At 45.2% G+C, this 15,999-nt stretch overlaps 1 protein-coding gene and 12 non-coding genes across 14 annotated transcripts; all 13 read right to left on the bottom strand.

Moving 5' to 3' along the window:
* Window positions 1-159: 159 nt before the first annotated feature.
* Window positions 160-11,383, bottom strand: cox10 (cytochrome c oxidase assembly factor heme A:farnesyltransferase COX10). 2 transcript variants are annotated; one of them, XM_085904524.1, is made up of 7 exons: window positions 10,693-11,383; window positions 9,540-9,682; window positions 8,560-8,878; window positions 8,370-8,494; window positions 2,058-2,128; window positions 1,174-1,406; window positions 160-1,108 (listed from the first exon to the last, which is right to left on the bottom strand). In XM_085904524.1, the coding sequence occupies exons 1-7, from the start codon at window positions 10,736-10,738 to the stop codon at window positions 693-695; spliced, it is 1,353 nt and encodes a 450-aa protein (XP_085760650.1). In that variant the 5' UTR covers window positions 10,739-11,383; the 3' UTR covers window positions 160-692. The 2 variants fall into 2 exon arrangements, with proteins under 2 accessions (XP_085760650.1, XP_085760651.1); XM_085904525.1 differs by lacking the exon at window positions 10,693-11,383 and adding an exon at window positions 9,987-10,663 and having other exon boundaries at window positions 162-1,108.
* trnar-ccu (transfer RNA arginine (anticodon CCU)) lies at window positions 11,371-11,443 on the bottom strand. Its single transcript has one exon. It is a non-coding gene; the product is annotated as a tRNA-Arg (tRNA).
* Window positions 11,444-11,848: 405 nt separating this feature from the next.
* On the bottom strand, window positions 11,849-11,921 carry trnar-ccu (transfer RNA arginine (anticodon CCU)). The gene has a single exon. It is a non-coding gene; the product is annotated as a tRNA-Arg (tRNA).
* Window positions 11,922-12,168: 247 nt separating this feature from the next.
* trnar-ccu (transfer RNA arginine (anticodon CCU)) lies at window positions 12,169-12,241 on the bottom strand. Its single transcript has one exon. It is a non-coding gene; the product is annotated as a tRNA-Arg (tRNA).
* Window positions 12,242-12,328: 87 nt separating this feature from the next.
* On the bottom strand, window positions 12,329-12,401 carry trnar-ccu (transfer RNA arginine (anticodon CCU)). The gene has a single exon. It is a non-coding gene; the product is annotated as a tRNA-Arg (tRNA).
* Window positions 12,402-12,488: 87 nt separating this feature from the next.
* Window positions 12,489-12,561, bottom strand: trnar-ccu (transfer RNA arginine (anticodon CCU)). The gene has a single exon. It is a non-coding gene; the product is annotated as a tRNA-Arg (tRNA).
* Window positions 12,562-12,806: 245 nt separating this feature from the next.
* Window positions 12,807-12,879, bottom strand: trnar-ccu (transfer RNA arginine (anticodon CCU)). Its single transcript has one exon. It is a non-coding gene; the product is annotated as a tRNA-Arg (tRNA).
* An 85-nt stretch (window positions 12,880-12,964) lies between these two features.
* Window positions 12,965-13,037, bottom strand: trnar-ccu (transfer RNA arginine (anticodon CCU)). Its single transcript has one exon. It is a non-coding gene; the product is annotated as a tRNA-Arg (tRNA).
* Window positions 13,038-13,284: 247 nt separating this feature from the next.
* On the bottom strand, window positions 13,285-13,357 carry trnar-ccu (transfer RNA arginine (anticodon CCU)). The gene has a single exon. It is a non-coding gene; the product is annotated as a tRNA-Arg (tRNA).
* An 83-nt stretch (window positions 13,358-13,440) lies between these two features.
* On the bottom strand, window positions 13,441-13,513 carry trnar-ccu (transfer RNA arginine (anticodon CCU)). The gene has a single exon. It is a non-coding gene; the product is annotated as a tRNA-Arg (tRNA).
* Window positions 13,514-13,760: 247 nt separating this feature from the next.
* trnar-ccu (transfer RNA arginine (anticodon CCU)) lies at window positions 13,761-13,833 on the bottom strand. Its single transcript has one exon. It is a non-coding gene; the product is annotated as a tRNA-Arg (tRNA).
* A 716-nt stretch (window positions 13,834-14,549) lies between these two features.
* On the bottom strand, window positions 14,550-14,622 carry trnar-ccu (transfer RNA arginine (anticodon CCU)). The gene has a single exon. It is a non-coding gene; the product is annotated as a tRNA-Arg (tRNA).
* Window positions 14,623-14,701: 79 nt separating this feature from the next.
* trnar-ccu (transfer RNA arginine (anticodon CCU)) lies at window positions 14,702-14,774 on the bottom strand. The gene has a single exon. It is a non-coding gene; the product is annotated as a tRNA-Arg (tRNA).
* Between the last annotated feature and the right edge of the window lie 1,225 nt (window positions 14,775-15,999).

Genomic DNA, 15,999 nt, shown 5'->3' with positions numbered 1-15,999 from the left:
CGGATGAAACAGCTGGCCTGCTCAATCCCCTTTCACCCTCTCGGATAAAACTCCGGATTCACTTGGGCACTTTACGAGGACGCCTCAGCTCCGGCGGCCTTGGACAAAATTCCTTGGACCACCCCTCCCATGCCCCCCCCCCCCATTTCCCTTAACCATGTCCAAACCTTTTATGGCGACGGGATGGGCAGCGATAGCGATGTAACCAAACACCAAAACGTTGGCCTGAAGGGGCAGCAACAGCCCTCGTGTTGACCAACAGGTGGCGGGGCTATTACAAATTCAGTCAATAGCAGGGATTATTTGAAGGATTTTTTTTTTTTTTAATCATTTAAAATGTGATGTCTTAACATAGTTTGCATAGAAACTACAGTGGCATCTTTACAAGACATGTTGACTTAACATCTCCGTTTCGCATCCTTCAACATCTACATTCTGATTTCAACCAATCGAAAAAATTTACGATTCTTCCATGAGACTGATGAAAGTCATCTGACAGTTATATGTGATTAAATGTAGCATTTCCTGTACAGTCAATGAAGGTTTTAAGATGGCCTACCTTTGATATCCCAGCCTTCCAAGAGAGGTAGTGCTGGGCCCTGTTATAAATAAAAACATATTTACAGTGGAAACACTGAGGCCTTTAAATGTTCCTTGGTAAAAACGAAAAGTCCGTGATACACGTGATTGCGTTAGCTTGTGCTAGCTGTGTCGTCGTCGTCGTCGTCGTCGTCGCCGCGCGGCTTCTTGCACGTGAGCGCGAGTAGCAACAGCATGGGCAGGTGCCACAAGCTGCAGAAGAATAGTTTACGGGCACTCGCCCGGTCACCCTTCCTGTAAAATCGGAAGGCGAGCAGGGTGATGTATACGTTGATGGGCAGCGACACGAGTGGAAAGGTCCACGTGGTGACGCCCAATGCGGGCGCGACGGGGGCGAGGCCTATGAGCGCCGCGCTGTGCCGCAAGGCCACGCGTCGGCACAATGCCGGGTGCGTGACTGACATCATGCGGTAGCCGCCGCGCGAGTAGTCCTCCCTCAGGTTCCAACTGAGAGAGTTGAAATGTGGGAACTGCCAGCTGTATAGGAAGCCCCCCAGCAGCAAGGCACCTGCGGTGAGGAAGGGGGCGGGGCTTAGTGTGTGGGAGATATTTTCAAATGAATGCAGGGTATACCTGGGTCCAGGCAGCCCGTGGCGGCCGTCCAGCCCATGATGGGCGGTATGGCGCCCACCACGGAACCAACCCACGTGTTAGCGATGGTGAGCCTCTTGAGCGGCGTGTAGCAACACGTGTACAGCAAAATGTTGAGGGCGCCCAGGAAACCCGTCAGAGGGTTGACCACGCAAGTCAGCAGCGTAACGCCGGGCACGGCGCACGCCAACGCAAAAGCGACGGCGTGGAGGGGGCTGAAGATGATGGAGAAAAAGAAGAGGATCAGGTGAGTTAGAATACACACTCACATACGCGTTACACAAGAGTCAGCAGAGCGTCTCCAAACAGGAGGCTTAAAGAAAGCTCATCTGATAAGAGTTTGAGGCCGGAAACATCGACAACACGCCTAAGATCAAAGCCCGAAAGTAGGAAGGGGAGAAGAAAAAAAAAAAAAAAGCCTTTCAACTGGATCAAGACCTCCACGTTCTCCTCTTCATCCACTTATCTCATATTGAAAGCGGCTTGACGTTTGCCACTAAACGCTCCGTGAATTAGAGAGGGCCGATTAGCATCTTGACCAAACCCGGGTGCGTTCTTCTTCAAAATGAAAAGCAATTTTATTTGGTGGTTGGAGGCATTAATGTAATTAGAGGTGTTTTATGTGGCTTGAGTGTACGGGTGGGCGGGCAAGGGGGCTGTGGATCTGGGGGCTTCAAGGAGGGAATGGGTGGGGGTGAGGGGGGAATGCATGGCAGGGCTTTGATGATGAGGTCAGGTGGGTAACGTCAAAACAAAAATACATTTTGTACGACAAAGAATTTACATTTTGCATTAATTTGTACCTATGTGAGGGTCTTCTGAGGGTAGTAAAAAAAATAAAATAGCAGCGACCAATCAGAATGTACCTGATCTGTCCTCGGACTAGTGGACGATTCTTGGTTCGGTTCATGTTGGAGTCAAAAGGCACCTCGAAGTACTGCGGGGGGAAAAAAAACACAAAGCGGATAATTGCATGAGAAAACAGTAAGTTTACTAGATTGTATAAATCTATCGTGGAAGTGGGTACGACCCCCCCCCCCCCCCCCACTCAAACAGCAGTAAGCGACTGTCACTTCCATTGACATAGTACAGCCTTCCTCTGACTCTTCAAGCAACATTTATTTACATTCAAAGCGACATGTCTTCAAGTGTTATTTTTAGTGCTGATAACCCCAGGAAGGGAGGACACGAAAGGTCAAGCCGTGAATTTGCTGAGCCGACCGCTTAAGAGTTTCCTGTTTTATTGTAAGTCGTCAAAACGCTGTTGCGGGGAGAAAAAAAAAATGAGGTGGTAGCGCCCGACGATTTGAATTGGTTGCGAGTTGAGCAAAATTTCCCACAGCTAACTGAAATCTGGCTTCCGGAGGAGCTCCATTTTTTTTCCCCAAACAATGATGTGACATCAGGCTGCTTAGCGCTCACCCGTCACTCAAGTTTGAATGGTTTCAAGGTGGTGGGTGGGAGGTGATGCTGGTGAGTTTTGTGGGATACAACTCTGTGAAAAAAAAAAAAAAACGACTTATACTTCCGTTTTATGGTCCGCTCTGGAGAAGGCTTCAAAGTGCTCCCACGAGATTGGCAATGTGTGACTAAAATGCAAACACATGGGGGTGCTTAAATACAGGAACTAGCTATTGTGTACGTGCGTTTGCTTCCCTCGTAACGGCCGAGGATAATGAAGAAAACAGATCAAGCGAGTGTGAAGATCGCTTCAACAAAACCACGGCGATCCCCTCTCGCGGCAGTGATGTAGCTGGAGCATCTTCCGACGACTCTTCGTTGATTTCCAAAATACGGCGGTTATTGTGAAAATAGCGCGTGGGGCGCTAAAATACATCACACGCCCACAACGGCGGTGCTTTTAATGTTCCGTTCCGATCGCACAGCTGCGGTCGCGGGACCCGGAGGTCGGGGCGGAGGTGTTAATTCGATTTCCTGGGTCAGGAAATGCGGCGGGAGAGAAGCGATCGTCTTATTGTTACTTTGGATGACAAAATGAAGTCAAATCATTCTGTGCAGCAGCTTTAGTCCATCTTTGGCATTTTATTTTGTCTTTTTAAGCTAACTAAGAGCATCTGGTTCGGATCAACCAACCGCCCGGCCCATTTTTATTGTTTCCGCCCGACGACACCCACCGAGTGTTACCGTCACAGCGCCGGAATATTTGCATTTTAGCAATTTCAATGACGAACTTAAAAAAAAAAAAAAACTTGCTGTATACAGTGTTAGTTTTAAAAACAGCCATCAAAACAATGACGTAAGCAAAAAAAAAAGCTTGAAGTGGAGTCTGTTCTTTTGAAACACATGTACTACAAAAGTGGAATGACAATTACGTCGCAGACGGGAGGGACAGAAAACAGGCGACGGGGGAAGTTAAAAGAAGATCAGACGATCCTTTGAGCTATTACGGCTGAACGTGATCCAAGACCGAGCGGCAGAGGTCCACTGATAACAGACCGCACGAAAGCCTCTTCTTACGCACACTTGACACTAAAGCTTTGAAGATAATAAGGATGGTTCCTTAAAATTCCACAATTAAGAGATGAGGAAAATTAAACAGTCAATAAGTTACAGAAATTGAATGTGAGCTATTTGGGTTGTGCCAATCCAGTTGTTTTATTGTTGAAGCGTCAATAACTCAGCGGTAAAGTTTTAAAAAGACTTTTTTTTGGTGGTGTGTTTGTGTCTTAAGTTCTGTTCGGAAGTATTTTTCCCCCAGTTAAAGTGCCTACATTAAAGCCAGCGTGTGTGCGCGCACTTAAACAGACGTCAAGAGTTGAGCAGCTGGAAGGCTTTGTCTTCCAGAAACATCCGCCGGTCCAAACACGACGTTCCTCTCCACTCGTTTGAAGCCAGCGCAGGTGTTTGGGGGGGGGGGGGGGGGTGGCCCGACGGTAAACAAGACAACGGGACCGCCTCGGCGCTTGTCGGGACATCGCCCTGTTTGATGGGCCAAATCTACTGGAGAGGTTCCGATCGAGCGCTAGGTAAACAACGCGCCCAGAGATGGACTCCGATTAAGCTCTCGTCACAAGTGGCTTCAATGGCTGTGACGGGTGAGAACGCGGTGAAAACTAAACAGACGCTCAACGCAAACAAGTGGAGGTGACTTTGAAAAGGCGCCGCTGTTTGAATAAAAGTGTTTGGAAGATCAAAGTTAGCTGTACAAATAATGTAGGAGAGGCTTAAGATAAACAAATCCAATTCACTCATCAATTGGAAGTTCTCCAAATGATCTTTTGATAGGAGTAGAAATTTATATTGTCATTCAAACGCAAAGAAGTTTTCAAGGGTGAAGGAATTTGCTACACTGGCACGGAACGCATGTTTGGACTGGAGTGAAAAAGAAAAAAAAAAAAGCGCATCAGCAGCAACAACGTATGAGTTTGCGCCGCAAAATGATGCCAAACCACGTTCTGCAAATCCTGCAAAATAGTCCAAATCACGAAACCGCTAAAGGATTGAGCTGAATAAACTTTTTAAGGGCGCCGTTTGTATTTCGATTAAATATCACAAGTTATGATTTAAGATCTGTCATGGTCATAATTTCTCCAAGGCAATAAATAAAAGCTGGTAGTTTCCAATAGTTTTGCATATTTAAATGGCTACATAGAATTCTTTGAAGAAAAAAAAAGAGAGAGATTACACTAAATTTTGCCACTCAAATGTCAGTAAATAAGATGAAAAATGTAAAACTTAAAATAAAAATATTTGCCAAATTCATAAGGTGTATAATCTGCTCGACAGTCTAAAAAATGTCTACCTCATGCTAGCAAACGCTCACGTGCATAAAAATGGATATATTGAAGAACTATTCTTAGCGCAGCACAAGTGACAGAAGTAATGATAAGACACGCTGGGTATGCGTAACAAACTGCGACATAATTTAGTCCCCGCGCTCGTCAAGATTACACAAAAATAGAAATTCTATTATTTTAAGCCTCACGCCAAAAACTTTCCCGATGTGATTGACTGGATATAAAACAAAGCTTGCCTTGATCAAACGGAGACGGAAAAAAACTTTCTAATTTTAGTCTATTTTTTTTTTTTTCTCTCTCTCTACCAAATCTCCCATCTTCTTGACTGTATTTTCACCATCAGGGCTCGCATTAATTGCTTGACTAACGTGAGGAGATTCAAGCTGTGTCCCCATCCTCTTGCGGTTCATCGAGAGAGCCCCAGCTGAACGGCTGCCAACGTCTTTATGCCAATCGGAGCGTCGAGGAAGCTGCCTAGGCCCGTAGCAACTGTGTTATATTTCGAGATTTTATTGCCTTGGGTGTGTTTTAAAAAAAAATAAAAATCATTAATAGCCTGATAAGAAATAGTGCTCGGACAAAATGTATCTGTATCTCCAGTCGACCGATTGCTTTTTAACCAAAGCCAAGAGCCACTATTACAGTTGAAGAGGCTTCTTCTGCCAGCTCAAGCGCTAATTACAGGGCAACGTTTAAAAGATAATAGGTGCACTCCGGCAGGAAAAGGAGCATCGTGCGTGTGGAAGACCGCAACATCGTCTCAGCGTGAACACACAAAGTGTGACTATTTCATACTCGGGATCTGGGTAAGATACACAAAGGACGACGTTCTCCTCCTGTGCTATTAAACCTGAGTGGGAGTACAATAAATGGCAGTTTAGAGCCAAAGGGGTAAAAAAATAAAAAATAAAAAGAAGTCTTTCAAAGATGTCCGGATATTTTTCCACAGGAGACAAGGTGGAAATTAATGCAAAGAGGGCTAATTGTTGAAATGGAGCGTGCCCAACAAACAATTTTCAGATGTGAAAGGCTTGAAATGAGCTTGCGATGTTGTCTCGCGGGCATGGCCTGTACTAGCTGGTCTACTTTTGTCAATTAGTCACACGTTTTAGCGACGCAGCTTCCCTTCGACTGACCTGCCTTCAAAAAAAAAAAAAAGGAGCGGGGCCAAAGTTGAAATTCGATTGTATGCTAATCCATAAAGAAAATCAAAATGACCTAAATATTTCATAACGCTCACACTAGAGTCTTTTTGTTTCTGCACAAACACAAAGAATCTGACGATTGATGTAATCCAATAAATTTGTTGCGAGTTGTTAGTTTAACGCTGACTCGTGCAGTAAAATATGTCGACAATCCGTCATCGTAATTCCGCTGAAAACGGCAACATCGTGACGCGTTCCGCTTTGTTTCTGGACATTTACTCAGCTGTTGCCAAAAACAGCGGCAGAGGTGCAGAAAGGTTCACCGATGTCAGGCGCCGTTCAGCTGGGCGGCTCCTCCCCTTTACTTCTGACTCAAGTCTGGTTTGTGTCGAAATTTTAGACGGGAGGGCCGTAATCACCGTGTTTTGTGCTCAACTAAAAGGCTAAGCAGCGAGGCGGGACGCGGGGCCTCCACCTGTCTAAAAAGCGTTGTTTTTTTTCTCGAGTGGAAGGCAAGCACGCGGTGGCGACAAGTTTGCCCCGACAAGCTCGCGGCGAACCAACTTGATGGAAAATAATGACACGTTGAGGTCATTGTCAGTGACGTAACGTTTGAACAGAGACAAGACTATTTGCGTAAAAATGATTGGTTAGCGGATAAGACTTAAACACTAAGCATGTACAAAACGCTTTTTTCCATAAAATTGAAAAGACCAATTTCTCATGGCTTCACTGTTTCCTGTATTGTGATTATTCATTTATTTATTTAATTTTACAATCTAATCTGCTATCCTTTTCCCTCGCCGTCGGCGCTTATCACGCAATTTTTTTTTGGGTGTTTTTATCAGAGCAATGCATCTGTCTGCCATCTGAGGCTGCGGGGAGATTTGTGTAGTTCAAATGGACACGAGACAAAAAGGCTTTAAATAAATTAAGCCCAAAACAAGGCGGCCTCGTTAAAGATTCATCCGTGATGGGGAGGGTGGCCGTCGAGGAGTCCTCTTTGCGCGGCAATTAGAAGAAAATAAAAGGACACTCCATGTGTCCTCCCCGAAGCCGCCGGCATCAAAGGCGCTCGAGTCAAAGATCAACGCGCGCTTTTGTTTTAGCTCAGCTCGAGGAAAACGACATCTTAAGCGCGGCATCTGTCAGCGAACGCGTCACATGTTCTTCACCTTTAAAGCTTAAACCCCCCCACGGGAAAATAGCCACAAAATAAACTGGCGACACAACAATATAGGTTGTTCCATTCTGGAGGCCATTTTGAGAAATTGTATGAAACCAGTGATTGATCGCCTGTCGCTTTTTGTTGGTACGGAAAGCAGACGCTTGCCGCGATGACACTCTTTTACAGTAACAATGCCAATGGCGATAATGGCGGGCGCTTTCAAAAAGAAAACGGTGTCATTACGCGGCTATGACGAAGTTGAGAACGATAATATAAACGCTGTCATTGTCGCACATTGTCAAAGGTCCCACAACGGTGGTACAATCATAGGATCTTTAAAAAAAAAAAAAAAAAAAAAATTCCAATAATCTGCTGTTACGAACATCACGCTGAGTCACAATCTGATTTACGTAGCTACCTGCAAAGTATAGCAACAGTAATTATTATTTAGATTATACATATGAGCTCAATATTAAATGAAAATATAGCCACTTTTCAAAGAAACTTTACTATAAAATCCAAAACCACGTCAGGGCTCCACAGATGCCTTGGCGAACGCTGAAATGAAACGACTCCTTATCAAGACGAGGGAGGGCCCTGCCCAAAATGCAAACAAGCAGAATGGTAAATAATGCATGTCTGAACAGGGCACAGTTTAGAGTGGCCAGGCAGAAGGGGACGGGGGGTGGGGTGTCTTGCGCGGGGGCTCGCTTATGCGTGCCAGCCTCGCGGCGGGAGACGACGCGCAGACACAAAAGAAAACAGGAAAACAGAAATGACACAAAACGAGCCCGCTCCAACGCGCACAAAAGCAAACACGGCGAGGCTGACTTGGTTTGGAATTACGCGGTAGGGGGGTGGGGGGGGTCGACATGTCTATTAGAGACCGGCTTGAAACTCTGGTCTAACTCAATTATCCAATTAGCTCACGTAGGGGGGCCAGACTGAAAGGTAGCGACGGCTGGAACACCTGCAGCGGCCAGAGATTCTTTCCAAGAAGAAACAGAGAAACTTTGTAGTCACACCAAAGCATTGCAGGAAAAAAAAAAAAAAAAAAGACATGAAAAATATTTTGTCTATGTACAAAATTCATTCATGCAAATTCACCTGGTTGATGGAATTGGCGGCACTAGAGGCGAGTCCTGTCCCCAGACATGTTACCAAGAAGATGGCGGGGTCAAAGGGCACCGGCGCCATTGCATAACCAGCCGCCGCCGTGGTGACCACAAGCGCTGAAACCAACAGCAAGTTGAAGTCGCACAGAGTGACCAATCATGGCCGCCCGCACATCCCTTACCCGTGAGTTTGATTTTGGCCAATCGGGCGTAGATGTCAGGCAGGTCGGCCACTTCCACTTTCAGCTGCTTCCACTGTCGGTCCAGACGCGCATCTCGAGCTTCGTCTGTCTCCACCTGCACGTGCGGCGTCTCCTTTGAGGTCGTCGCCGGTTTGGAGGTTTCCTCAGCGATCTCGGAGTTGGACAAGTCCTCCGCCGTGGGCTCGATCGTCGGGATTCTTTGGACCTGTCTCTCTTCACCGCCGTTGTCGTCCACGTCGGCAAGCACTTGTTTAGGGACGGCACGCTGCTGAAGCTCAGCCGGGTTCTTTGACACATACTGACAGGGAAGAAGAAGAAAATGTAATTTAGATTGAATCATTAATTTTGTAATAATACAAATGACCGCACAAAAATCTATCAAAATACACAGAAGCTCCATTCACAAAGGAACTATGTATACATGTGAAGGATATGATTTGCTCTTGATAATAACTGCGTTAAAATGCGAACCAGATTCATAAAAACAAATAAGCAAATATTTAAATGTAATATAAATATGCGCATGTAGTGAAAAACATTGGCTTAAAAATAAAATGTGACTGGAGGAAATGAAGCCCTCACACAATATGAAATGCAAATATATGTTTAACAACAATCAAATAATACTAAACTAAAAGAACAACAAAAGCTGTGCTTAAAGGTTTTGACTAAATTCAAGGAAATCAAAATACCCAAGTAAAATGTAGTAAATTATAAAAAGCACAAGCAAGCTATGAGAATTGGTTAAATAAAATAAATAAATAAAAATCTACATAAATTAGATGATTGATGTCGGCTAAACAAAAACACTGAACTAAAATGATGCTTTAAAAAATATGATGTAAAAATAATATATAAATGTGTAAGCAAATATTAAGCCTTGTTTAAGAGAAAGCACATTAAAAAAATTATCATGCATAATATATGCATACAAAAGGTGACAAAGCAATGCATGTTACCTGCCGTTTGAGGAAGTTGAGGTGTTGATAGGTCATCCAGTGTGACGGATCTCTTCTGTGCAGCAGAACGCGGCTGCGGGCTGTCTGCATGCATCGGGGACTACATCCCACCAATGTTTGCTTTATGTTTACACCAAACAAACCTAGGAGACAAAAACAATACTTAGTAGCAGTGATGAACATCCAATCACAGAACGATAATGTACAACGGCAAATAGTTGTGGAAGAACTATTTCTGTACTTGCAGGCACACAAGTGCAGGACTACGACCTCATTATAAAGGTCAAGACACTGATTAGGAAAACATTCTTGCATTGAGTAACCGTGCACGACTAGCTTAGCAACCTAGCTGCCGTCCTCGACCACGTTGTTTTTAAAGGTACGCGATTGGATGACAACAACGAGGATTAACATGCAGCCGTGCAGTCCGCGTTTGAGAGACATTACCTGTTAGCCGACTACATTGCGTCTTATACATGATCTTTGGTCAAAATAAAGCCGGTTTCCTTCTTGGTCTCCTTCACACGTAGTGAGCCGCCATTATGACCTCAGGATGTGACGTTGCAAGTAGATCCGGTGCATGTGACGTCATGCGACCTCAACTAACAAGTTTAGGGCACATGACGTCATGCGACCGCAAACACCACCACTAATAACATCAACAATAATAATAAAAACAGTGACAATATTAACAATACTACTACAAATAATAATAATAATAATAATAATAATAATAATACATCATGTGTACATTTCATTTTCTTTACTAATAGATGAAATATAAATACAATTGTTGTGAAGCCCCCGTTAGATGTACATTATTCTTTTGTATATGTTCACTCCTGCTAAGAAAAGCCAAATGCATGCAGGCTTTTATTGCCTTTTGTCCATGAGGTGCACATCAGCAACAGATGGGCGACATGGAGTGGAAAACCTTTAACAATGGAAAGTTTGTGAGGTCATTTTCACCCCGAGATGCCTTTTGTCCTAACCCTGGGTGCAAACCCAAACTTTAATGTTAGGCTGCGTCTTGAAACACAACTTTCAAACTGTACTTGAAACCAAAATTTCCTCATGCACCACATTCATTTATGTACTTTCCCTCCACACTTGTCTTGATTTTAACAGAATGTCTACTGGTCAAAACACTGACCTGTAAAGAGACCACCCTCTGCGCCACTCCAATAAAATGGCTTCATGGAATAACAGAGACTACCCCATGCTTGTGCCTGTCATTGCCCCATTTCTCCCACCCTGATTTACAAGGGGTCCCACTGGTTTGCAGTGCCATCTCTAATCCCAGAGGAACGAGCATCGGAATGGCAGCGGAGTAGGAAGCAGACAGTGCCGCATAACTCTCGAGCAGAAACAGATGCGCCGGCGCTGTCCTGTTTGTAATTGATTTTTAAGGGTGACTCTCTTGTTGTCTAACGAGCCTCCGGCCGGCGCCGTACTGCCAGTCGAGCAGAGAGCTTGTGACTGGCTACAAACACATGTAATAGCCCAGCCCCCAAGTAAAGAAGCAACTTCCTTTTACTATCTTCTTCAGGACATGTGTCCACCAGATGCAGCTGATAATGTGTACTTCCTGGACGCATCCTATTCTTCCTGTAGCTAATAGTACAGGACGACTAAGGAAATTACAGTCCTGGACAACAATAGAAGGACAACACCCCAGATGGGACTCGAACACAACCCGTGGCTTAGGAGGCCAGTGCCTTATCCATTAGGCCACTGGGGCACAGAACTAGATGCTGATGAAGAGATGTCATACAAATTCAATAGTAACGGCCAAATGAAATTACAGTACAAGACAACAAAGAAAGCACAACACCCCAGATGGGACTTGAACCCACAATCCCTGGCTTAGGAGGCCAGTGCCTTATCCATTAGGCCACTGGGGCACAAAACTGCATGAGGTTGAAGAAATGTCATACGAATTCAATAGTAACGGCCGAACGAAATCACAGAAGACAACAAAGAAACGATACCACCCCAGATGGGACTTGAACCCACAATCCGTGGTTTAGGAGGCCAGTGCCTTATCCATTAGGCCACTGGGGGACAAAACTGCATGAGGTTGAAGAGATGTCATACGAATTCAATAGTAACGGCTGAACGAAATCACAGAAGACAACGAAGAAATGATACCACCCCAGATGGGACTTGAACCCACAATCCGTGGTTTAGGAGGCCAGTGCCTTATCCATTAGGCCACTGGGGGACAAAACTGCAAGAGGTTGAAGAGATGTCATACGAATTCAATAGTAACGGCAACGAAATCACAGAAGACAACAAAGAAACGATACCACCCCAGATGGGACTTGAACCCACAATCCCTGGCATAGGAGGCCAGTGCCTTATCCATTAGGCCACTGGGGCACAAAACTGCAGGAGGTTGAAGAGATGTCATACGAATTCAATAGTAACGGCCGAACGAAATCACAGAAGACAACAAAGAAATCATACCACCCCAGATTGGACTTGAACCCACAATCCCTGGTTTAGGAGGCCAGTGCCTTATCCATTAGGCCACTGGGGGACAAAACTGCACGAGGTTGAAGAAATGTCATACGAATTCAATAGTAACGGCCGAACGAAATCACAGAAGACAACAAAGAAATGATACCACCCCAGATGGGACTTGAACCCACAATCCCTGGCTTAGGAGGCCAGTGCCTTATCCATTAGGCCACTGGGGCACAAAACTGCATGAGGTTGAAGAGATGTCATACAAATTCAATAGTAACGGCTGAACGAAATCACAGAAGACAACAAAGAAATGGTACCACCCCAGATGGGACTTGAACCCACAATCCCTGGCTTAGGAGGCCAGTGCCTTATCCATTAGGCCACTGGGGCACAAAACTGCATGAGGTTGAAGAGATGTCATACAAATTCAATAGTAACGGCTGAACGAAATCACAGAAGACAACAAAGAAATGGTACCACCCCAGATGGGACTTGAACCCACAATCCCTGGCTTAGGAGGCCAGTGCCTTATCCATTAGGCCACTGGGGCACAAAACTGCATGAGGTTGAAGAAATGTCATACGAATTCAATAGTAACGGCCGAACGAAATCACAGAAGACAACAAAGAAACGATACCACCCCAGATGGGACTTGAACCCACAATACGTGGTTTAGGAGGCCAGTGCCTTGTCCATTAGGCCACTGGGGGACAAAACTGCAAGAGGTTGAAGAGATGTCATACGAATTCAATAGTAACGGCAACGAAATCACAGAAGACAACAAAGAAATGATACCACCCCAGATGGGACTTGAACCCACAATCCCTGGCTTAGGAGGCCAGTGCCTTATCCATTAGGCCACTGGGGCACAAAACTGCATGCGGTTGAAGAGATGTCATACAAATTCAATAGTAACGGCAACGAAATCACAGAAGACAACAAAGAAACGATACCACCCCAGATGGGACTTGAACCCACAATCCCTGGCTTAGGAGGCCAGTGCCTTATCCATTAGGCCACTGGGGCACAAAACTGCAGGAGGTTGAAGAGATGTCATACGAATTCAATAGTAACGGCCGAACAAAATCACAGAAGACAACAAAGAAATCATGCCACCCCAGATTGGATTTGAACCCACAATCCCTGGTTTAGGAGGCCAGTGCCTGATCCATTAGGCCACTGGGGGACAAAACTGCAAGAGGTTGAAGAGATGTCATACGAATTCAATAGTAACGGCTGAACGAAATCACAGAAGACAACAAAGAAATGATACCACCCCAGATGGGACTTGAACCCACAATTCCTGGCTTAGGAGGCCAGTGCCTTATCCATTAGGCCACTGGGGCACAAAACTGCATGCGGTTGAAGAGATGTCATACAAATTCAATAGTAACGGCAACGAAATCACAAGACAACAAAGAAACGATACCACCCCAGATGGGACTTGAACCCACAATCCCTGGCTTAGGAGGCCAGTGCCTTATCCATTAGGCCACTGGGGCACAAAACTGCAGGAGGTTGAAGAGATGTCATACGAATTCAATATTAACGGCCGAACGAAATCACAGAAGACAACAAAGAAACGATACCACCTCAGATGGTACTTGAACCCACAATCCCTGGCTTACGAGGCCAGTGCCTTATCCATTAGGCCACTGGGGCACAAAACTGCAGGAGGTTGAAGAGATGTCATACGAATTCAATAGTAACGGCCGAACGAAATCACAGAAGACAACAAAGAAATCATACCACCCTAGATGGGACTTGAACCCACAATCCCTGGCTTAGGAGGCCAGTGCCTTATCCATTAGGCCACTGAGGCACAAAACTACATGTTGTTGAAGATAATGTCATACAAACCGGATAGTAACGACCGAACACTACAAAAACATAGAAAGGATACCAACCTAGATGAGACTAGAACCCGCAATTTCTAACTTGGGAGGCCAGTGCCTTATCCATTAGGCCACTGGGGTACACAACTATATGTTGTTGAAGAGATGTCATACGAATTCAATAGTAACAGCCGAGCGAAATCAGTAGAAGACAACAAAGAAAGGATACCACCCCAGATGGGACTTGAACCCACAATCCCTGGCTTAGGAGGCCCGTGCCTTATCCATTAGCCCACTGGGGCACAAGGTTATAAGATTTTGAAGGATGATGTCATAGAAATTCAATTGTCATAGCCAAATAATTCCAGTAGTTGTCAACAATGTAACAACAACACCCCAGATGGGACTTGAACCCACAATCCCTGACTTGGGAGGCCAGTGCCTTATCCATTAGGCCACTGAGGAACAAAACTGCATTTTGTTGAAGAGATGTCATACAAACCCAATAGTAACGACCGAACAACACGAGAACAAAGAAAGGACACAAACCTAGATGGGACTTAACCCACAATTCCTAACTTAGAGGCCAGTGCCTTTTCCATTAGGCCACTGGGGTACACAACCGCATGTTATTGAATAGATGTCATACGGATTCAATAGTAACGGCCGAACAAAATCACAGAAGACAACAATGTAACAACAACACCCCAGGTGGGACTCGAACCCACAATCCCTGGCTTAGGAGGCCAGTGCCTTATCCATTAGGCCACTGAGGCACAAAAACTGAATGTTGAAGAGATGTCATACGAATTCAATAGTAACGTCCGAACAAACTAGAAGACAAAGAAATGATACCACCCCAGATGGGACTTGAACCCACAATCCCTGGCTTAGGAGGCCAGTGCCTTATCCATTAGGCCACTGGGGCACAAGGGTAAAAGATTTTGGAGGATGATGTCATAGAAATTCAATTGTCATAGCCAAACAATTCCAGTAATTGTCAACAATGTAACAACAACACCGCAGGTGGGACTCAAACCCACAATCCCAGTGCCTTATTCATTAGGCCACTGAGGCCTAACAGCTGAAGATATAGTGAGATGAAATCCAATGGTAACGGCCTAGAAACACCAGTACTGGACGGTAAAATCGAGATGGGACAGGATCCCACAACCCCTGGTACCCATTAAGCCACTGGCGCACAAGTATAGGAGAAGTTATAGAAGATAGAAGTTGTGAAAATTCATTCTGCACCAATTTACAGTACCAGCCACCAATGAAAGGGCAATACCCCAAATGGGTCACAAAGAACAGAATAATTTATAGTAATCAAATAGTACTAAGCAATTTACAGAACAGGACAACACCCCAGATAGGACTCGAACCCACAATTAGTGAACACCACCCGCATGGATATTTTGGAGCCTCAGCTGCCAGGCTGACACAAGCCCCGCTCAATGGACAGTAGGTATTCTCAGGCCCCTGATGTTCACCAGTGTTTATGCACTATCTCTTAGGCTAAGCTTGTAATTGGTCACGGCTCATCCATCACGTAGTGAAGCCCCCTTTCACCCAAAGCCTCAGGCAAGCATGGGAGATGAGTGGGCCTCGTGGAGTGGACTCCTGAATAGCCTAAAAGCCTGATTTGAGACAGGAGGTAAGTTTGTCTATGGTCTTTGGTTCGGGGTCCACACACACTGCCTGGGTTTGCTGCGTCATAAACAAAAGTGCGTACGCTCAAAAGGACCACATCCAATTCCCAGCAGCAACTGGGAATAATAAGTCGTGCCACCCCTGTCGTAAATCTGAGTGCAGCAGTGGCGGTAGCTTTCCGCCTAGGTGAGAGTAAATAGGCCTCGCTCAGTCGCACTTGCCTCCCACTCGTAAATTCTGTGCTGTCTTTGCGGGATCGCTTTACTCCCAGATGAGGTGTGCACTTCTTCAATATGCTACCCTAGTCTTGAAACTCCAAATACCCATGGTGTCTTGAAACTCTAATTTGAAATCTGCAAAGGATCATGTTCAGCAAGTTGTGTCCGTCAAAAGGGCAAAAGAAATCCCAGTCCAGGTCCGGTGAATCAATGATTGCAAAAGCAGACATTAAGAGACAATTCCTGCTGAAGACTTCCCTCCGCTCCGTCGGACGTTTATGG

Source organism: Syngnathus leptorhynchus, chromosome 22 (genome assembly GCF_054491065.1).
Source record: "Syngnathus leptorhynchus isolate UIUO chromosome 22, UIUO_Slep, whole genome shotgun sequence".
NCBI lineage: Eukaryota > Metazoa > Chordata > Actinopteri > Syngnathiformes > Syngnathidae > Syngnathus > Syngnathus leptorhynchus.
The sequence above is the reverse complement of the archived record's forward strand: the minus strand, read 5'-3'. Positions and strand labels throughout refer to the sequence as shown.